The sequence below is a fragment of the Panthera leo genome, chromosome C1 (genome assembly GCF_018350215.1).
Source record: "Panthera leo isolate Ple1 chromosome C1, P.leo_Ple1_pat1.1, whole genome shotgun sequence".
NCBI classification, from domain to species: domain Eukaryota; kingdom Metazoa; phylum Chordata; class Mammalia; order Carnivora; family Felidae; genus Panthera; species Panthera leo.
In genome coordinates, this window is record NC_056686.1 from 161,941,813 (window position 1) to 161,964,981 (window position 23,169).

General features: G+C 43.2%; 1 protein-coding gene and 1 long non-coding RNA gene across 16 annotated transcripts in view; one reads left to right on the forward strand and one right to left on the reverse strand.

Moving 5' to 3' along the window:
• LOC122226267 overlaps positions 1–23,169 on the forward strand; it is a 131,198-nt gene that overhangs the window by 77,099 nt on the left and 30,930 nt on the right. For 6 of the 9 annotated variants that reach the window (XR_006205539.1, XR_006205540.1, XR_006205543.1 and 3 more), the window contains 2 exons: positions 8,443–8,559; positions 10,692–10,777. The exons of 1 other annotated variant lie outside the window; for it this stretch is intronic. This is a non-coding gene — a long non-coding RNA (uncharacterized LOC122226267). The remainder of the gene's footprint in view (positions 1–8,442; positions 8,560–10,691; positions 10,778–23,169) is intronic. 2 more of the 9 variants (XR_006205537.1, XR_006205538.1) reach the window with 1 other exon arrangement.
• The window catches only part of WIPF1 (WAS/WASL interacting protein family member 1), a 123,011-nt gene that overhangs the window by 24,707 nt on the left and 75,135 nt on the right, over positions 1–23,169 (reverse strand). For 3 of the 7 annotated variants that reach the window (XM_042949178.1, XM_042949176.1, XM_042949177.1), the window contains one exon: positions 2,157–2,245. In XM_042949178.1, coding sequence (XP_042805112.1) covers positions 2,157–2,207 — 51 coding nt within the window. In that variant the 5' untranslated portion in view covers positions 2,208–2,245. Of the gene's footprint in view, positions 1–2,156; positions 2,246–10,667; positions 10,754–16,324; positions 17,004–23,169 lie in introns of those variants that run through there. The other 4 variants (XM_042949174.1, XM_042949175.1, XM_042949173.1 and 1 more) reach the window with 3 other exon arrangements.

Genomic DNA, 23,169 nt, shown 5'->3' on the forward strand with positions numbered 1-23,169 from the left:
AGTACCCCTTCCCCACCTGCCTCCAACACACCCCTGAAGCAAGCCTGTTAACAGCAGCTTCTCAGTGCTCCTTTCCAGATGTGCTTTTTATGTGTACAGTTCACTTTTGCTAATGGAGTCACCTTCCATTCCTCTGAAACTGTTTTTTTCAACTCAACAACACATCTTGGAAAGAACTTTTATTTATTTATTTATTAAAAACATTTTTTTTTAATGTTTATTTGTTTTAGATAGAGAACATGAGCAGGGGAGGGACAGAGAGACAGAGGGAGACACAGAATCTGAAGCAGGCTCCAGGCTTTGAGCTGTCAGCACAGAGCCTGATGTGGAGCTCAAACCCACAAACTGTGTGATCATGACCTGAGCTGAAGTCGGACGCTTATTAACCAACTGAGCCATCCAGGTTCCCCTTAGAAAGAACTTTTAAAATTCCCTGTCTTCATTTTAAGGATGAAAAAAAAAACAAAAACAAAAAACAATCTGAGGCCCAGAGAGGTTAAGCACTGGCTCTCTTACCACCTTGGGGTCAGCAATTTTCACCGGCCTCCTGTTATGCCTCCGAATTTATCTTGGTGCCCAACCTCCTTGGGTGCTACTTCTGCATTCAAGAACCCTTAACTGAACTGTCCCACTAGACAGTGCCCTAGGATGGCCACTAACCCCCCTTTCCCTTTGCTCATTTCTATATCCGATTTATTTAGGATCTTGCTTTCAGTCACAGAATAATGGGTGGAAATGAGTTAATAGGATACATTTCAGTCACTCTGGTACAACTTGTATAACTTGTGTATCTTCTCAGCTACCTGTATTATTTATTTAGTATTTTTCATTAAGTCAGTCCACTATACTATTATACTATTTTTCAGGTGAATATTTTCTTTTAAATTAACTCACTATTAAACCCTCAGTTTGATGTGCTAGTTATAATTTTTAGAACATGCATTAAAATCATTACATGAGCATTAAAATAAAAAAAAATAATTAATCCATGTACTTACCCAGCTAGTGGTATAAAACCACTCTTTGGGGGAAATACAGATAAACAAGCCTGCTATGTTAGCCAGATCAGAACTTTTCAAACTTCTCTGACTGAGGGACCAATTAAAAAAAATTTTTTTTTTTCCAATGCATCTTGGACTGAAACTTTTGTAACAATTAATTTGTAGAAACATGAATTAGTTAAAACAAGAGACACACAACAGACACAATACTATTGTCAAATTGCTGTGTATCTTCATGCTTACTCTCAATTTCTGTAACTATCTCCTTGGAGACCCTAACCAGCAGTCAGAGGACCACACTGAGTAGCAACAAGCCAACTAATTGTTCTTCCAACTAGGTTCCAGCTTCAGATGGACTCTGTAAATGTGTCCTGTGGAAGCCTGGGCAAGAGACTTTTCCTCCCCGAGCCTCAGTTTCCCCAAATGAGAAATGAAGGACCCATCGCTGTGAGGCTCCTTAGTGGGGAGGAAGCCTCGCAAGCTGAGGGAGTTAATGGGGCGATGGGGTGTGTCTGTGAACCTTTCTGTATCACCACGTGGAGGGCTGCTGGTTTCCTGTAAGAGGGTGCACTAATTTCTGAGGACAGGTCTATCAAGAGATGAGGAGGAGCCCAGTGAAGATATTCCATTGGAAAGTGGACATTTAAATGCAAGGACAGTTTTAAAGCAGGATATGAGTATGGGGGAAGTGGGGATAGGGGGTGGTGGATGATATCTGCTAAAAATACAGGTGGGAATAAAGGGGAAAAGGCAGAGAAAAAGAAAAGGGTGAGTCTGCAGGAAGCTTTAACGGATGCATTTCATACAGAGACCTGGGTTTCTGGACTGTCCTTTCCAGAAGTTAAAGGCTAGAAGTCGAGTCCATTTGAATGGAAACCGTGCACACCCGGCAGAACCCCTGTGAACACGTCTCGGGCTGGTGTGTGGGAAGGAAACCCAGTGAATGCACATCCCACACGTGTACTTGGCATTGCCTGGGACCTTTAACAACCAACCTTTTGGGATCTCAGGGTCTGGCTCACCCTGCACTGGGAAAACCTGCCGCACAGCACTTACCCAGAATGTGAATACACTGAAAACAAATACATGCGTGGCAGGGTTGCCTTAATCTGGTCTGCTCTGCGCACCAGTGACGGATGGTGAGGAGCTACTCACCAGAGCAAACGTCGGTGGGGGTGGGGGCGCCGGAGGGGGAGGGACGGGCATCTCGGACAGTTACACTTTCAACAGCCTTGCCGATGAATCTGTAAAAACAAAACAAACAGGAACAAAATATGGTCACATATTAGCCTTTTTATTTACTTTTATTATTATTATTATTTTTTTTATTTTAGAGAGATAGCAAGCAGGAGAGAGGGGCAGAAGGAGAATTAAAACAAAAAATTTTTTTTTATGTTTATTCATTTTTGAGAAAGAGAGAGACAGATTGTGAGTGGGAGAGGGGCAGAGAGAGAGGGAGACACAGAATCCGAAGCAGGCTCCGGGGCTCTGGGCTGTCAGCACAGAGCCCACCCGAGGCAGGGCTTGAATTCACGGACCGTGAGATCATGACCTGAGCCAAAGTCAGACACTTCATCGACAGAGCCACCCAAGCACCCCAAGAATTTTTTTAGATGTTTTATTTAGTTTTGAGAGAGCACGGGGTGGGGGGGTTGGCAGAGAGAAGGGGACAGAGGATTCGAAGAGGGTTCTTTGCTGACAGCACTGAGCCCAATGCAGGGCTCGAACTCACAAACCGTTAGATCATGACCTGAGCTATAGTCATCTGTTCAACTGACTGAGCCATCCAGGTGCCCGAGAGAGAGAGAGAGAGAGAGAGAGAGAGAGAGAGAGAGAGAGAGAGAGAGAGAATTTTAAGCAGGATGCATACTCAGTGCAGAGCTTGACACGGGACTTGATCCCAGGACACTGGGATCATGACCTGAGCTGAAATCAAGAGTCAGAAGCTCAACCGACTGAGCCACCCAGGCCCCTAGACTTTTTAGTAACACTCTGTCCTAATCTTCCTTCCCTCCTTCCCACCACCAAAGTGACAGCTATTCACATAGGCCAAGTTTTATAAGGGATGGGAATTACCTTTACAACATTGCTAAGATGTTACCCTTCTGGAAGGATCCTAGCAGAGGAGGTTTCTGAGCCAAGATGGGCAAAGACAATGGAAGCAAAACTGGCCCCTCACACTTCTTGATTCTTCCACCCGCCAGAACAGGTCGGGGGAATGACACCTGGAGGGATCTGGGCCTGGGGCCTGAGTGAGCTGGAAGGTGGTCTTAAAACTGCTAGAAATGAATCCTGGCAAATCTGATGTTCAAGCGTCTCCTCATCCCCACTCATTTCCATGACGACATCCTATCTTGCTCTCCTGCTCCTGATCACTGCTTGTCTTCTTGCAGATGCCTGGCATTCGCCTGGGTCTGGGCACACACTGTGGAAATGCAAAGACCAATCTTTTTCTGCTTTGCCTGCAAAGGTCTTACAGTCTTCCAAGAAAGAGGACAGGGATCAAGTAAAGCAGGCAGGGAAGATGGGCAAGGGGGCTGGATTCCTATCTTTGTGCTACCTGGCATTTCCTTACAGGATCCAAGTTTTTAAAAAGAGGGGGAAAAAAGAGACCAGGTCCCAAACTCTGACTCCCAGGCTGTTTACTAGAAATACACCTCACTAGAAAAGCTTTGTGCACAGTGTGACAGCTCTGGGAACAAGAGAAAAGCCAGACTCTGTGATGGTGTGGGAGAGTGCGGGGAAAACCTGGCCAGTGGCAGTGGGAAGGGGGAAGCCTGGCAAACATTAGGAGCTGAAGAAATTACGGGGCAAGGAAGTCTCCCAGGAGCTCCCTAGCCACAAACCCACCTCCCTTCCCCGCCCCCCTTGGAGTCCCATTCCGGAGTCTCATCCAAAGCCCCAGATCCCAAGCACGGGGCCGGCCTCACCCTCTTTCTCGCCCCTAAGTAATCCCAGCTTCTCCCACCCAGTCCTTGCTACTCAAGTGCGGTCCTAGGTCAGCAGCAAGGGCATCATCACCCTGCGCTGTTGGAAATGTCAAATCTCAGTCCCTCTCCCCACCACTGAATTTGTTTCGGCATTTTAGCAAGATGCCAAGGTGATTCATGTGCACTAAAATAGGAGATGCCTGTTGCAGAATCTGAGCCTTAAACCAGTGGGCAGCCTGGGACACTTACCACCTGAACTACATGGAACATGTGTCCTGAATTTCAAACACCAGAATTCTCTTTCTTTTGTTCTCGATGTCTCTCCCTTTTTTAAAATGTTTACTTATTTTGAGAGAGAGCATAAGCATGGGAGGAGCAAAGAGAGAGGAGAGAATCCTAGGCAGGCTCCACACTGTCAGCACAGAGCCCGACATGGGGCTCGAACTCACAAGCTGTGAGATGGTGACCTGAGCCGAGATCAAGAGTAAGGTGTTTAGCTGACAGGGCCACCCAGGCGCTCTTGTTCTCAATGTTTCTTAAGTGAAGAAAACGATTTATTTAGAATTAAAAAAATTAATTCCGTTCAGGCACTAAAGGTTAGTGTGTAAAACTTACACCCTGAAACAAATACTTTCTCTTAAAGTGTCGCTAGATGGCTTGCTTTCTGTGAGCACAAAGGGAATGTAAGAGCTAAAAGGACATGGCTGGACGTATCAGAGGCGCTGGATGGCGGGAATGAAGACAGTTTGGAACAGTTCCATTCCAAGTGGACCACTGAGAAAATGAATTTTTAGAGCCTCCACAGCAGCAACAATAGCTGTCGGTTATTGACCATCAAGTGGATCGAAGGCACTTAGAACATCGCTAACTTGTAACAGTGACATTGCAAACTAGCGTGATTCCGCACACCTTCCAGAGGACACTGAGACTCAGGGAGTCTAAGGAACTCACCAAAAGACAGAAATTCATTCACAACCAATCCTTTCAATCCCTGCTATTTTTAGATAAGCATTTTTAGGCAGGTAAAGGGCTGACACCTGTAGACTAGGTCAGAATTTGTTTTTCAATAAGAGACGGTCTCAGATTCTTTTAAAATGTGTTCCTTAAATTGGCCTTTTCTGGATGACACCAGCCAGTCACCTGTGGGGCCAAGTGGGCAGCGTAGCCAGCGCTGGGCGCCTGTGCTATGATGCCTGTACTGGGGCAGGAGTCACCTTCTGAGGCCTCAGTGTCACACGTGTCTTAGCTCCAGGAGGAAGGATGGGGATCGGAAATTGGATTCAGGAGCAACTTACTGTGAAAGACACTGCAGCCAAAGCAATGGTGTTAACAGAGCCGGAGAAAGCAGCTTACCAAGGAAGGGGGTGGCCAGGTCCACCCACAGGGCCCCAAAGATGCTCTCCAGGGAACAGATCATCTGTGTGCTTGGTGGATGAAATGCCCCTCAGGCCTCAAAATCATTGTATCAGACTCCCCCTTCGCCAGCTAACCTGTCATCCCATTATCCTAACACCGAGCAAGGAAGGGCTAGATTCTGGTCAATTACCAGGAACCCTTCTTGTGAGTCAGTCCCCCGTTGCAAAGATCACACTGAACTTCTGTCCGATACCTCTCAGGGGTCAGGCTGTGGTACAGGGACCCTTTCAGGGGACTGCCACCCTGCCAGGCTTCTTTCATCTAGTTGTTTTACAACTTTCTGTTGTTGCTATTATGCTTCTGTCTGTGCACTAACTGACTTATAGATAAACCTGTGGACCACAGAGTCTCAGCCTCCCTGCTCCCCTGTGCTCCCCACCCCGGCCACCCCAGATAAATCTCGGAAAAGGGCTACATTTAGATTCAGATAGGCTGAGCGGTATCCTCAACGTCCCAAAACCTCAAACGAAGCACCATTATGAGGTTTTCTCAGGCTACCTGGCTACTATCGAAATTGGATTCCAAACTTTTCTCCTGTGGCCCAACCCCTATATGTTTTACTAAAAAACAACAAACCATGGGGGTGCCTGGATGGCTCAGTTGGTTAAGCATCAGACTCTTGATTTTGGCTCAGGTCATGATCTCACAGTTCATGGGATCAGGCCCTGCATCGGTCTCTGCACTGACGGCACGGAGCCTGCTTGGGATTCTGGGATTCTCTCTCTCCCTCTCTCTCTGCCCCTCCCCTCCTCAAAATAAATGAACAACAACACCATACAGCATATACATAAATAAACAACATACAAATAAAAACAACAACAAACCTGACCCTATTATTTGGGAAGATCAGGAAAACACAGACTTGGGGACCTTAAAGAAAAGCTTGATAAAGCTCCCTGCCCTCGGATATCAGGGAGGTTCTTTTTTCCCCCTTTTTGTGAGAGAGAAGAGAATGCCCTTGGAACACTCACCAAAAAATATGGAAACCGTCATAGATCTATAGGGCATTAGTATAGCCAACAACTGGACCCTCAGGCATGAGGATACCTCCCTTTGCTCGGAGTCATTCCTGCCACACTGCGTTTTTGGTTGAGGCCACTGAAGAAACAATCATGGGACCCCCTCTAATGATCTTTGTCCCATGCACCAGAGCCCCTCCTGAATTCTCACCACACAACACCTTTCAGCCAGTCGCTTCATCTCCCGTGAAATTCCCCACTAACCGCTCATCATGTACCTCTTTCTTGCTGCAATATCCTTAGCCATGCCACTCTCCTCTCCCTCTTCAATGATGGAGCCTCTCACAACTGCGTGAGGCTGACACAGCACCTTTTGTCTCCCCGTGATAATTTACAGAAAACTTCTCACACCAATGCAGATCTTTCATGGTTTACTGATGGGTCTTATTCAAGGGATGAAAATGGTAAATATGCCGGGCACACTATTACAACCCTTTTTAAAAGAGTTCCTTTACCTTTACCCCAACAGGCTGAATTATAGGCTCTTTATTCAGTCTTGAACCTTAGCCAAAGGCAAACTCAACAAACATCTACACGGACAGTCAGTATGCCTTTGGGGTGGCCCATGACTGGGATGTTATGGAAAGGTTATGGCAAGGTTTCCTTACCTCTAATGGGAACAAAACTAACACTTTTATTAGATGCCATACTTTTGCCAGCTGCCATAGCTAGTATTAAGATAACTGGGCATTCCAGACTTGACTCCCTGGAGGCTGAAGAAAACCGATGTTTCTGTCAAAAATGCCGGTCTTCAGGGAACAAATAAGCAAACCTCTCATGGTCCAAAAGGATGTTCCTCCAAAAGAAAATCCCCAAAATTGACAAGAGATGCCCAACAATTGGCCCCGGAGAGGAAAACACGATATTGGAAATCTAATAATTGTTGGTTCAGTAAAAAGAGAGAACTCTGGCTTGAACCAAATAACAATGCAGTCCTGCCAAAGATTCTCAAATTCCCATTACTAACCACTGTACGTGCATGAAATCATTAGCCTGCTGATAAGATGATAGGCTTTATGAAACAATACTGGTGGGGAAATATTAATAAGGCTGCAAAAAGTGCCTACCTTGATTGCCCTCCCTGTGTAAAATACAAGCTTGGGAAATACGTCCATGCTGCTCCTAGGCATTTTAAACTGCCCAATGGACCGTTAGAGGCTTGGCAAGTGGGTTTTATTCAGTTCCTCCCATCTCATGGACAAAAATGTGTTTTAGTCTTGATCTGTGTGTCTTCTCACTGGGCTGGAAGCTTTCCCTGGTAGACAGGTTATGGCCTCTTTTGTGGCTAAAATCCTATTAGAAAAGATTATCCCTACCTGGGGAGCCCCTCTCAAGCTTCACAGTGACCCAGGAACTCACTTCACTCATCGAGTGCTTCAACAGGTCTGTGCTGTGTGCCCGGTTCTGTAGTTCTTCCGTGGTGCCAAATACCGTCAATCCTCAGGGCTAGTCCAACGCACTAACAGCATTAGTAAGACTCGATCGGCAAAATTTGTAGAGACCTTTCAAATAACCTGGCCAAAAGCATTGCTGTTGGTCCTTCTAGATCTCAGATCCAACCTTTTGAGACTCATAAGCTCTCATCCTCTGAGAATGTCACAGGGTGCCTGATGCATCTGGCTCCCATGTCTTTTGACAGCTGATAAAAGGAGATACACTCCAATACTGTAAAGGCTTACTTGCTTCTATTGAAAAGGACCATGTTTTAATAGAACAATGTTTTTTTCACTTCATGCTCCCAGGAGGTGAAGACCTTAAACATCACACCTTACAACCTGGAGATTTCATCTATTAGAAAAGACACCTCCAAAAGTGTCTCCAACCTCACTCGAAGAGCCCCTACTAAGTACTGTTTAACCAACCCTGTGTCACCAAACTTCAAGGAATAGACCCCTAGATTCTCATGTCACATCTAAAGGCACCAAACCCTGACTGGAGCTGCACACCAATTGGTCGGACTAAGATTTTGAGGCATGGAAACTGACAACAGCTTTCTCAAGATGGCTGGACCAGGCCTGTAGGTCCTTTTCTCATTGTTGCTTCTTACTCTGTCTTCTCCCTTTCTTCCTTGGACAGATAATGTTCTTATCTACATTTCCCAATCCATTACAAAAGGGGGAAACTCCTCTGGTTGTTGGATTTGTCACCAGAACCTTCTATCTGCCAGGACAGCGTGACTCCTTAGCTTATCCTGTAAGTAATTTTGCTGGAATCCCAAATGCCACTGCATGCCTAAACTGTTCCTCAGGTCCCTTTCATAAGGTTAGATTATTATATCCATACACCACTGCTCCCTGCCTCAATCTAACCCAATCTTTGGTTGGAGAAATGAGCTCTCTCGTATATATATGTACAGTAAAACCTTCGATTGTGAGTAACTTATTCTGTGAGTGTTCTGCAAGACAAGCAAACATTTCTAAGAAATTTTAACTTGACAAACGAGTGATGTCTTGCAATACGAGTAGTACGTGATGCCGAATGTCACATGATCACAACTGAGCCAATGGTTCTTTTCTCTCTCTCTCTCTCTTTCTCTCATTGTGGGATTGTGGGTGGCGGTCTCCCATGCTCAGACACTTGGTCTCAGGCCGCGGTGTTTGGCAGAAATCAGTGATTTTTCAGAACGCTGGAAGGTGCCCACAAATGGCACTCGTGTATTTTTTGTCACCTCAAAGCACCTATGGACAGTCCTTTGCTTTTCCATACAAAAGTAAGCTTAGGAAAGCTTTGCTTCATTCTAGGTCAGGCTGCCTGTAGACACACACCCTTTCCTCTGCTGTCTTATTGCCAGTTACATTAAATACAGTATGTGACAAGAGTTTGTTAATACGATACTGTAGTTAACATCTGAGGGAGCATCTACAATGGCCCCCATGCAGAAAAAGATTCCATTGAGCCAACAGATAGCAGTGATTCTGTTAGTGATAGTGAAAATGGTCCTACACAATAACCCTCCTCTGGACTCCCTCACACCAGCCAGGAAGGTTTTCAAGGTTAAGTGCAGGTTAATTTGTTTATTTTTATTTATATTTTATATTTTCTTTATCATTTTGTATTATATTACAGTACTGTAATCATTTTTATATGAATATTTTTGGATTGTGAAATGAATCATGTGAGTTTCCATAATTTCTTATGGGGAAATTCGCTTTGATATACAAGTGCTTTGGATTACAAGCATGTTTCCAGAACTAAATATGCTTGCAAACCAAGGTTTTAATATATATATACATATATATATATCTACACACATATATATGTGTGTGTAGATATATATATATATATCTACACACACACACACACACACACACACACATATATATGAGAAAGACACTGCGGACAGCCAGTGTAAGTCAGACCATTTGTAAGCTGGCTGTCATACCCATATGTTTAGGAAGACTTTCAATACATGATAACATGGTATTTGAGTCTTGGTTGCTAATGCCTGCACACTGACGAATGAGTTCATAAATGCTAATCCTTATGAGGGAGCCCTATGTGCAGTCCTGGCTGTATTCACCACTCTCTTTTCTCCTCATAACAAAAGAGCAGCTTCCCAATGGTCCACCTCCCTCAACCTTCATGGCTCATTAAATGAGAACTTCTAGGGGCACCTGGGTGGCTCAGTTGGTTAAGCATCCGACTCTTGGTTTTGGCTTAGGTCAAGATCTCACGGTTTGTGAGTTCAAGCCCTGCATGGGGCTTGATGCTGACAGTGTGGAGCCTGCTGGGGATTCTCTCTCCCCCTCTCTCTCTGTCCCCTCCCCTGTTCACTCTCTTCTGTCTCTCTCTCAAAATAAATAAATAAACTTCAAAAATTTTTTTTTAAAAATGAGAACTTCTAAGAGGCATGAATGACTTGGATTTGTCTCCATAGAGACAGTCTTCACCCTTTGGTCGAGTAAGTGCTAATGAATGCTTGATGAGACATCTCTCCCTAAAGTCAGGAGAGCTGCCAGGTTCCATAGTCAAAGCAGGGTCAGCCCAACAATGATCACGTAAATTGCTGGCTAAGGTAGTTTTGGATAATCACATAGCTTTCGATGACCTACCTGCTGAGCAAGGAGGCATTTGTGTGATAGCAAACACCACCTACCGCACATGGATGAACTCCTCTGGGCAAGTAGAAACCCAGTTGCACAAAATTAGGAAACAAGCACATTGGCTACCATGAGCTTTGTCTAATTCTCCATGTTCCTTTGATTGTTGGCTACCTTCAGGCCCAGGGTCAGCGTGCAGAATCATACAATTTGGAATTGTCACGTTTTTGTGTTTTGTATAATTATTTTTAAGTTTCGTACCTGATGCCTGTCAAAACTTTGTAGTAACGATATGCAAGAAGGTGATGCTAACCCAGTGTTGCAAGATGGTCTCCGATGTGTACAACCTTGACAAGAGACAGGAAATGCCTGTGAGTTCTCCCTCTTAACCTTCCTTGTTACTCAAATGTGGATTTAAATGGTTTCCAACTGCTATGCACTTCCCTTCTGATATGGGACACAACACCCAGGAAAGCTCCTTCCTGGCAGTGAGGGATATGGACGAGGCAACTCTTGATCAGCGATACTTTTAAGGAAAGATCTTGATCAAAAGGGGGGAAATGTGGAATCAAATAATGGAAACCTCATTTAAAATGGAGTCAGGGGCACCTGGGTGGCTCAGTCAGTTAAGTGTCTGACTCCATCTCAGCTCAGGTCTTAATCTCAGGGTGGTGAGTTCAAGTCCCATGTTGGGCTCCGCCCTGGGTGTGGAGCCTACTTTAAAAAAACTAATAAATAAATAAATAAATAAATAAATAAATAAACAAACCAACAAAATAAAAAAAATAAAAGGGAATCAGGAGGCCAGAAAAGGGAGCTCTCAGACCCTACTGACATGTCCTCAGTTGCAGACCCCAAGAGGAAGAAGCGTTTTTCAATAGGAAGAAGCCTGCTTTACTACCCCAGCAGGCAGAAGGAAGATTTTCTTCTTGCCCAGCCAATGAAAAACTGCCACCACCTGAACTGTGACTTTCCTCCAGCGGGCTTTCGATCAAAGCAGCCCCTTCCAACTTCCTCCTTTTTCTCTGTAAAGTAACCTTCCTCTCCTTTGATCTCACGGTTTGCCTATGATTTTGCCATAGCTTGCATGTGCCCAACTGCAGTTCTTCCCAAATAAACCCAATCGGCTGTTTTAGTTTCAAGAGTGACAACACAAAGATGAAAATAAAACATGACAGTTGTATTTAACCACTGAAAGAAGCGTTCGATAAAAACTAAATTTTAGGTGGGGAGCTTGGGTGGCTCAGTCGGTTGAGTGTCCAACTCTTGGTTTCGGCTCAGGTCATGATCTCATACTTCCTGAGTCCGAGCCCTGCATCGGGCTCTGCACTGACAGTGCAGAGCCTCCTTGGGAATTTCTCTCCCTCTCTCTTCCCCTCCCCGGCTCACATGCTCTGTATTTCTCTCTCTCAAAATAAATAAAATTAAAAAATAATAATCATTAAATTATAGGTGAAAAAGCATTGGGGTTAATAATAAGGCAGATAATTTATAGATATTCTAAACATTTTCATGTAGGTCCGTCCAGCTTGTGAACACACACATAATGCCCCTTCCCCCTCTGTCTCTATATACACAGATGCACATTTGTTTGACCAATAAATATTAAGTTATAATATATATAACTCAACAGTGTTTTAATAAGAAAAGGCTCTTAAATTCATATTGAGTTATTACAACCATAAAAAGTTATTGTAGAAGCATTCATTATAAAGGCAATGAATCCACTCCAAGTTACACTGTAGAAATAAAATCATTTAGCCAACTCAAATTGCTACTAAAATCCTGAATTTTAAAAAGCCCATAGTTTGGGGATGCCTATCATAATTATTATGGATTCTATTCTTTAGAGACTCTTGCATGATGCAAACTTAGTTGGATGTGCTTAAGATGTGAAGACCATTAGAACTAATTAAGATGAAGTTGGCTTTGTTCTTCAACTTCCTGTAAAAATGCTCAACAGGAAAATTGATGCTCACAGCAAACCACAGCCATCCTGTTTCTTCAGCACAATCTTTTCACAGCTGCAGTTGCCTGTAGTTTCTATTTTCTGATACGAGTCACAGCGCAACATCTCTGTGCTCCACCCCACCCCCACCCTCCAGCAGGCCCAGGCTCAGAGGGCTGTAGGCAATGAGGCAATTAACACAAAGAGGAAAAACAAAAGACTGTTCAACTCAAGAGGAAGCAAAAGGTAGAGGAAAGAAAGGAGCTTTAAGCAAAGCAGCAGCATCATCTAGTTAGTGGTCTCTGTTATTTGCAATCCCAGCTGGACCACACGTTGTCTGTACACGGAACCCGTCATTTCTCAAAATGTACTTGCTCTTTTCTTGATCATCATTTAAGACGATAAGTGAATTCTGCATATGGGTTGTCTTCTCAATGGTAAGGGTTTGTGTCTTGCTGTATTTAGAGCGTCCTTGGCTAGTTCAGAAATACTTCCTTTAGAGTTCTTTTAGATAAACAGTTAATTTTGGAGGGGGGGAGTGGGAAAGGCATTTTTCAGAGAAGACGTTTTGAAACATCTACGATGTCATTATGATCAGTAGCACACAAATTCACAGTTTCACTGTAAGAGTAACTGGTAGGGAAATAAAGGTTGCTATGAAGTCAAATAATTTTTTAAATCCACTGTCATACATGCTTCATTTAAAAATGAATGCAAATTTATAGACATCCAAGCTCTTTTAAAAGTGAGAAAATGAAGATAAGTTGAACGTTCCACCTGTCATGGTTTAGCTGTGGGAAAGGGAAAGGAAGCCTTTCTCTGCCTTATCCACATAACTAAAAGGTATCGAGTTTCTTCCCACTACTTCCCGTCTCTTCTAAGTTTTCTCTTTAAGGGGATCAAATTTTAAAGCCAGAGTTTTCCTAAATCTTCCAGCATATTTAGTTTCACTGGAGGATTAAGATCTACCCATGCGCCCTTACCCCCAGCATATATGTCAACACACTCAATATATTTTATTCATGTTATCACTGAAAGTGTAGTCTTACAATACAAGCAAAAGTATCACCAAATTTACTTCTAAAAAGGCCAAAAGACCTAGGAAGGAAAATGTCTTCCTTATGGTTATTCACTTTATTTTACTATTTTTTTTTTAAGCTTATTTATTTAAGAGACAGAGAGCACGAGTGGGGGAGGGGCAGAGAGAGAGGGAGAGAGAATCTCAAGCAGGCTCTGCACTGTCAGTGCAAAGTGAGATCATGACCTGAGTCAAAACCAAGAGACGGACGCTTAACCGACTAAGCCACCCAGGTGTCCCCTTTAAACCTTTTTTTAAATGTTTGTTTATTTTTGAGAGAGAGAGAGAGAGACAGAGAAGCGAGCATGCGTGAGTGGGAGAGGGGCAGAGAGAGGGAGACAGATATCTGAAGCTATGTGGGGCTGGAATGCATGACCCATGAGCCCGATGTGAGGCTCGAACCCATGAACCAGGAGGTCATGACTTGAGCCAATATCAGGAGTCAGACACTCAACCGACTGAGCTACCCAGGTGCCCCTGTTGCTGTGACATTTAAAACAAAGCATTTGTAATCTCAGAGTCTTACAACTGCAAGAGGGCACCTAGTGGTCTCTACACTGCATTTATGAAAGAAGCTCTTGAAATTATAGAAAACTTCACATTTAGTTGTTAGGTGGCCTTGGGCAAATTGCATAGTCTAAATCCAGTTTAGACTAGATCCATTTTATTCAAGAGTGAAATAAGGCAAATGCGTAACAATATTCACTATTTTGTTAAAAATAAAAGAAGTAAAAAAGCCTAACATGTAGCAAGTGCTCAATAAATGCTACTGTCTCCCCACTCTATTTAACCATAAGAAAGAAACCAGGAGTTGATTGAAACCTTAGCCCACATGTCCATATCCATGCAAACCTCCATATTACAAATGAATGGTGAAGGGAGATGTGTATAGAGTGCATTTTAAATTTCTCAGAAAAAGCATACTAATTAAGGCATTCCTTATTCTAGTATTTTTTTCAGTTTTAATTTTTAGGAGTGAGGGTTGCAAAATACAGACAGAGGTATTTATGATAGTTCAAGAGAAATGCTCTTTTCAACAAGACATAAATGTATGGCAATTTAATTAAACAAAAGCGAAATGTTTCACAATTTAAACAGCCAGAAACTTACAAAGTAAAATGACATGTTCATGAAATGTTAAGCAGACTTCCAAAGGGCATAAAACTTGAAAGCTCCAGAAATTAGGGAGCTCACTTCCTCTTACATTTTAGCATAGATTGGACAACTTCCAGCCTATGGGCCAGATCTAGAATCTGATTTCATCAATGAGCAGGGTGAGATTGCTGCTAGACCCCAGGGAATCCTTTTTATCATGGACAGTTCTCGGAACACTGCACTTTATCCGGTGTCTGTATGATCCTTAAAAGTTTAAATATTAGAGTAATTAAAGAGCTGTGAACAATGAACTCATGTATGAACTTTTCAAAGAACAGCAAAAAGCCTGATTGGGATTCTAGAGAAATCATTTAAACCTCTTTAGACTACAAAAGGAAGGGTTTTGACTAGATGATGTGCCAGTTCAGAAGCAGCATAACTTTATGAAGTTAATGGGTAACACTTAAGACCCACAAGCCAAATGAATTGGAAGGACGTGGCTTCCACACTGACTGACCAGCCTTTCCAGCCTCTCGCCTCCCTCTCTCACTATCCTGTCTTCTTCTTTCTCTTGCCTTTTCACTTATCTGTCATTCTGTGTACCAAGCTGTTCTACTTTTCTTTTTTCCTTTTTAATTTTTTCTTTATGTTTATTTATTTTTGAAAGACAGAGAGAGACAGAGTACAAGCAGGAGTGGGGTGGAGAGAGAGGGGGACACAGAATCTGAAGCAGGCTCCAGGCTCTGAGCTGTCAGCACAGAGCCGACGTGGGGCTCGAACTCACAAATGGTGAGATCATGACCTGAGCCGAAGCTGGACGCTCAGCCGACTGAGCCACCCAGGCACCCCCTGTTCTACTTTTCTTAATCACAATCTTCCTGAACCTTTTCTCCATTTTACCACTTCTCCATTTTCTACTGCTCACATTACTTATACCATTAAATTATTTAAAAGAACCTGTCCTTATTGTCCAACTAAAGTTGTATGGGCCCTCTTAATATTTTCAAGCTTTATTTTATGTTTCTCCATGGGGAAAAAGGAATATGTCAGGTCACTTTTTCATATGTGCCCCACAGGGGGGAAAATGTTTTTTTTATACAAAGTTTCCTTAATCCTGTTCTATAGGTCTCTAGGTACATTGCTTGAAAATTTTAAATTACAGTATTTTATGACAAAGTGTTAATCATATTAACTGTAAATAGTTATAATGAATGCTACAAAATTTGGTTAGCAGTATTTAAGGTGTTAAATAGAAAGGTTCTAAAGACAGACTGTCTTTTTCCTAAAATACTCCTCTTTGAAATGGTTTAATTTGGGATTTGAACTTAAGTGACATATCTGTAGCAATAGAATGGCAACAGCTTAGTTCCATGGTACTTTCCTTTGAAGTTTCCAATGACTCCCTTTACGTTAAAAGCACCTAACTGCTGCTTGCCAAAGCGATCACTCAAAAGCAGCGTGTGGACAACTGTACCATACACCGAAAGGATATACTTACAGACATCAACCCTTATTTTAAATGGAAAAAAAAAAAATTCTTGTAGATTCAAACTTGTCCAGGGGTCAGGAAAAATTCTACTGAAAATCTCGCTTATTTTTTGGCACAAAACACAAGTTACAAATTGCCCACAGTCACAATAGTGTTGAAACTAGCATTCTGTGCAACAGGAATCGATTACGTGGTCTTCTACTGAGAAATCAAACTATCCCAACATACTACGGCCCACTAAAAGCCATTTAGTTCTTCCCTCTAGCTGATAAAGGAAATACATTTAGTTTGAATATAATTTTTCTTACCGTTAGAGGATACCGTAGGAAGGCATGATCGGGGACACAGGTAGACAGACAAGCAAGATGTGAGCCCAGAGAGAAAACAGTCCCTGAAAAAGGCATCATCTTCTAACGCAAGTGTGGGGTCGTTTTTAAACAGCCATTTTGGACAAGTTCTGGCCTCTTGTTAAATGTGACATACTGAGTCAGAGGCAGACGTCTTTCTGTGGTTATTCGCTTCCTGTCTGATTAATTTGTTGTTTGTTCCTTCCTCCTTTGCTTCAGAAAAAGAAACTAGATTGGTTTTACTTAAGAAGCAAGCAAGGAAAAAAAACAACAACGCTAAATTAAAAAATTAAGTGTTTCTCTTTCCACAAGGTATAACAAATCTGTTTGGTACAGTCACAAGAGATCAGGATGTCCATCCAGTTGGCAGGCCAATGTTATTCTGGACACCTGCACAATTATAATTGTTCACAGAGCCTGAGATTCCTTCAGGAAAATGCCGCTTGAAAGTATTACTCTCAAGGACTATATCGTTCGGTATTACTTTCATTGACTCTACCATTTAGTATTAAGGAAAAGAGTCACCCAAGCACTAGAAGCTCTCAGCTACACCAATGATTAGGGTAAGTGATTCTTCCTCATCTACAGAGCATTCAAGTGTGTAGAGAGAAAGTCAGAGATGCAGGTGAAGAGAGTTGGTCAGGTGTATGAAGGCAAATGAGTTCTAAAATGTGATTCTGGTGCCCAAGACAGGATAAATGATACTCAGCTCAAGTCATATGAAGATCCAGAGCTTTCTGTTCAAAAATGTTTTGTTTCTGCCCTTCATACTTAATGGGATAACAATAACTCTCCCAGAAGATGCTTGACGAAAGCAGAGATAATGAGTGCAGAATGAGGAAAGGCAGATTTCTCGTTATTAAAGGTCTCTAAGAAGTGGATAGGCAACGGGCCACATGTAGAAAATACTATGCCAAAATCTTGAGTTATGTATAAATAATCTGAAAATGCTCATAATTCTTGCTTGATCCATCTGAAAGGTTCAGACTTATATTTGCAACACATAGCATGTAACTCTGAGAAGAAAAACTTTGAAAACAAAAACATATCTGTAGAAAGAATGAAAAACAGAGGCATATTTCAGAAACTAACTTCATTGTAAAATTAGAACTTTGGATCCTGATTCTGCTGGGTTCAGAAGGAAAAGGCATGAAAAGACCACAAGTTGCCTAATATTCCCTTCCCTGTAAAATGACAGGACTGGGTAGACCAGTGGTTCTCAATTCAGGAGGCGGGTGGAAATGTGTGGATTCATTTTTAGTCGGGGGTGAGAAGCAGTGGGTTGGAATGGGGAGCCCTGTGGGATTCTTGGGTAGAACCCAGAATGTGGAATTTCCTATGATGCTTTGGATGGTCTTACCCAAGATACTGACAGTGCTCCTACTGAGGAGTACTGGGATAGTTGATGTCTAAGGCTCTTTCAGACTCTAAATTCTTTGTGATATGAATCTAGCTGTATGAGTAGAGTTTTATGACGCTGGGCCGTGGCAAAATTCCTGGAAGTAGAGCACTCAAGGATTAGTAATGGAGAGTCCTCCACTTTGCCTGGAGTCATCCAAAGGCAGGAGTGCATCGGTCTTGCCTAATATAGGATCTAGAGTCCAGGGGACATGCAGTATGGGAATAAATACATGCAGGTATGGGGCACCAGACAGACGTGGAGGCCTGCTGCTGGCATCTCCTTCCCTCTCCACTAACCTCAGGAAAATAGAAAACGTGGTCAGCTACCAAGTAAATGCTTGAGTGAACCTTAGGGAAGTCTAAGTATAGTCTAACTAGGTCTAAAAAGGGAACATGGGGATTGTGATGATTTCTCTCTGTATTTTCAGAATTATTTTGAAGGTCTCTAAGTAAGGCATCGCAAATACACACACGCACACAGATACACCCACAACTGCTCAGTACACAGGCAGTCCCGTCCATTCCCATCCGTCAGGGATGGTTCAATTGTTAGGGAGAATCACTTAGAAGGCTTCAGCCCCCAAGACGCACAAGGGAGTAGGTGTCTAGATTTCAGGTCTGTCTTCATCTTTAATGAAAACTTATAAATACAGTCAACTTTGGACACATTTATGAGGTATCTATTAGGTACCCTAGGACATAAATCAGATAATGTTCCTCCCCTGCTTAAAATCCTGCAATGGTTTCCCATTTCACCTAGAAAGTCCAGATTCTTTCCCTGGGCCCATAAAACCCCACAATATCTGGCCCTGCCCTAGCCCTCTGACCTCCTCTCAAGTAACAGCCCTTCTTGCTAATTTACCTTCCAGTTCTTTCTGTTCCTTAAACACATTAAGCTCATTTGCATCTTGGGGCCTTACACTTGTAAGCCCTCCTCTCCCCCCTCCTACACTCATCTCCTGGTTCCTTCTCATTCTTCAGTTGTCAGCAAAAATCCTCCTCCTCATGCCCCATCTCTGTGCCTATTTTCTTTTATGCACAGCACATGTCCCCACTTGACATTCTTTTATTTAATGGTTTATGTACTTGTGCGTCCCCACTAGAATTCAAACTCCATGAGGACGGGGACCTTCTTTCCTATGGTCACCTCAGCATCTACAACAGCCTCTGACACTTGGTAGGTGCTCAGTAAATGTGTTGAGTGAAAAAAAATATCAATATCTCCTAAAAATTCTTCCATAATATAACATTCCCTTAAGAGCTTCAGATTGTTTCCTCTCAAATAGTGAGTGAGAAATGCCAAGACGAGACTTGCACCCTCTTCTTGGGAAAGTTCAAGTTAAAAGGGAACTTTCTAGGGTGGCTCGGTCGGTTGAGTGTCCAGCTTTTGACTTTGGCTCAGGTCATGATCCCAGGGTAGTAGGACTGAGCCCTGTGTTGGTCTCCACGTTGGGCGTGGAGCCTGCTTGCGATTCTTTTTCTTTCTCCCTCTGCCCCTCCCCTGCTTGTGCATACAGGCATGCCCACGCACGTGCTCATGCGCTGTCTCTTTCTCTCTGTCTCAAAAAAAAAAAAAAAAAAAAGGACATGTAACGGGAACTTTTCCAGAGGAAGGATGCCACAGATCTTCAGCAAAGCCTGTTAGCCCACCAGTGGATGCAGTGCAGGTAGCTTATGTAATTGGGCAGTAGGGAGAGAAAAATGGGCTTAAAAAGTCAAAAGTAAACAATCCGATCAGAAAGGGAGAGGAAGAAATAAGATAAAGGAAATGAGGCCAGAAAAGATCAGGGAGAGGTTGTGTGGTGGACTGGGGAGAGTTCCAGCTGCATCGAGGGCTACAGGAGACTTGAAGGCCACACTGCAATGATGACACACAAGTGTGGGATGTGAAGGTGCTTCCTGCCCTTCCTCCTCAGTGAGCGGTCTCAGATGGGTATCAGCTTCTTGAAAGAAGGAAATTTAAGACCGCATGAGACTGCAGAGATCGAAGTTCTCACTGTCACTTACAGATGAGGAAATGGGGGTCCAGGGAGGCTAAGCGACCTGCTCGTATCACACAGCTGGCAGCAGCAGAGCAGGAGCCACAGCCTGGTCTCCTGCTCTGCAGTCCAGTGTCATTACCACCGTAAGCTTCATTTTAGGTTCTGAAGGAGGATTTCACTTACTTCCTTTCTATAAGCATAAGGAGACAGCAGAAAGAAAAGTTGTAGGGAGAAGGCTGTGGTATGGAGGGAAGAAGGTGAGGGAGGGTATGATTTGTGTTGCTGTCGGGGCCATTATTATAATCCAAGGCCAAAGGTAAATGGATTAAAAATCCACAGCAAAGAAAGACAATCATAGTTCTGGACTTCAAAGAGAATTAAAAAAAATTTTTTTTTTTTTATGTTTTGTTTTATATTTGAGAGAGAAAGAGATAGAGCGTGAGCAGGGGAGGGGCAGAGAGACGAGACAGAATCTGCGTGCTGTCAGCACACAGCCCCATGCAGGGCTCGAACTCACGAACCACGGGATCATGACCTGAGCCGAAGTGGGACACTGAACCAACCCAGCCTCCCAGGCGCCCTGAGAATTTTAAATGTGTATTTCACCCCCATTCAAAACACAGACCAACTGAGCTTAACGGTAGAGTAAAACAAAATCAATAAGCTCTTGAACCAATCAGGTAAAGAATCCTCCATATTAATGTACAGGAAAAAAAAAAAAAAACACCACCACAAACAGACAGAAGATTATAAAACAACAGCACAGTTTTTACCAGTCTGGGAAAAGCAGTAAAGGACCACAGCCCACGACCCTCCCGTGGCAACCCCAAATCAACACAGACTGAATCAGGGGAACAGCAACATGTATAAGACATGAGAAGCCTTGTTTGCTTATAATTCTGGTTTTCCAAGTCGTGTTTCCATGACTACCTGTTATAGTATAGTTTTTGCCCGATAGTAGAAAGATGTTTTAGAATACTGGTTCCTCAATTCTCAAACACCTTCCTCAATAGCAACATGCCCTCCCTTATAGCTTGTTAGGGGAAAAGAGAAACCATGCCAGATTAAACGTGCGCATTTATTGTGTGAGGAAATCTACTTTCAAAATGTTAAAATATGAGAATTACATGATTTAAAACAGCAGAAACAAAGAAATTTCCCTCTTCCCCAAAATAATGAGTACAGTTACACAGGTTTGATCAAATTTATTTTTTTAAGTTTATTTATTTATTTTGAAAAAGAGAGTGTGTGTGAATGGGGAGGGGCAGAGAAAGAGGGAGAGAGAATCCCAAGCAGGCTCCATGCTGTCAGCGCAGAGCCTGATGCGGGGCTCAAACCCATGAACTGTGAGATCATGGCCTGAGCCAAAATCAAGAATCGGACGCTTAACCACCTGAGCCACTCAGGCACCCCAGAGGTCTGATCATGTAAAAATAATCTCAGAAATACAGGGAAATTAAAAACAAGTTTTGTACCATTCTACACCCTATCAATATAAATTAGTGTAATCTTACTGGGGGCAAATTTGCAATATATTTCCATACGTTTTGGCAGTTTGGCATTCATTCATCCTACTTATACTGATGCCCTTCAATTTTTGTTTGGAGACCCCTCTCCCCCTCACTCTCAGAGCTGTGGGTCTGAGGCGTGTGCTCCCACTGCAGAGACAGGAAGAGCATGTGATTCAGGGTCAGCTAATCAGAGCCTTGCATTCAGTTGGCCCCACATGCTTTTTTAGTGACGGCCAGTGAACTCATTAAAACCAAGGGAGCTTGTGGTCTGAGGCGAGGCCATTTCGGCTGGATGGGCTGGAGTTGGATCTGTGAGGATACGGGGGCTGGAACAGCCACACTCATCCTTTGACGACATGAGGTCTGAAAGTGAAACCAACGAGTGGGGAACTGGGGGTGGGGGAAAATCAGCTACTGATCCTGTTGGTTGAATACATCTGTACCACAGGTTAGCCCTGTTTCTGGGCTTTTATTTTATACTAACAAACAAATTCTCTATTTTGTTTGAGATAGGACAGTCAGGTTTTCTATCACTGGCAATACAAACACTCTTGGGATGTGGAAATCGGTGCTAGAAGCGAGTGTTGCATGTGGCTAACCCTAAAATGCGCGGGTACCGATTTAAGGTCAGGTGCAGGCTAGTGCAGGCTCTCCTGGGCTAGTTGGCGTCCTTGTTATGTGATGGCAAACACCACCACTGCCACCTGTTGAATCCTTGGCCTAATACGTCCATGAGCCTACTGATGGTGCACCACTAGAGGATCTGGAGGAAACATGTAGAATGTTGGCATGTGTGGGCTGTTTCTTGCAGTCTTCAGTAAGAACCACAGAAGAGAGATAATTTAGGCTGAAGCTTACTGAAGGCACAGAGAGGCAAAAAATACAACTCTCTGTTAGAGGCCTTTTTTTTTTTGCCTGTGATCTGTAACGAAGATGGTTGAGGGTCAAATAATCTGGAACCTTGTGGTTTGGAAAACTCAAAATTTCTATGCTATGCTAACATTGGATAAAGTAGGGTCGAAAGGTAAGAACCCTATCAAGAAATACATCTGGAACACAGAAGCCCAATACCCCAGTGTCCCTCCAAAGACATTCTGTTAGGTCCTCTCATCTGAACATACGGCCAGTTACTTTCTTTGTGATACACTGGGATCCATTTCAAGAGCGAGGAGTACATTATGAATGGTTCTACCAGCTCAGGCCATTGTTTCAAATTGTACCTAATCAGAGACTAAGATTGAGGCCACAAAGTTGGAGAGTGGAGGATGGTTCATTTGGTGGGAGACAGAAGTGCCCAGACTTGGTCCCACATTTAAAGACTATGACTTGTGGCCCCTGGGTGGCTTAGTTAGTTAAGTGTCCCACTCTTGATTCCAGCTCAGGTCATGATCTCCTGGTTGTGAAATCGAGCCCTGGGTTGGGCTCCGTGCTGAGCCTGCTGGGGATTCTCTCTCTCCTTCTCTGTGCCCTTCCCTAGCTTGTGTATGCACATGTGAGCATTTTCTCTCTCTCAAAATAAATAAGTAAATAAATACTAAAAACAAAAACGAAAACAAAGACTATGACTCAACACAATCTTGAGTTTTGGTTACATGGAGTTCAGGGATTGGAGACACCTACCAAATTTTTAAGGGCACTACACTAGAGGATAAAGTCCAAAACTAGTTAAAAACTGATTATAATTGGGGTACCTGGGTGGCTCAGTCAGCTGAGCAACCAACTCTTAATTTCAGCACAGGTCATGATCTCACAGTTTCATGAGTTTGAGCAGGGAGGAGCCTGCTTGAGATTCTCCCTCTCTCCACCCCTCCCCTGCTCTCACTTTCTCTCTCTCTCAAAATAAATAAATAAATTTAAAAACAAAAAAACATATTATGATTGCTCAAACCCTAAGGCAATCCCTAGATTCCTG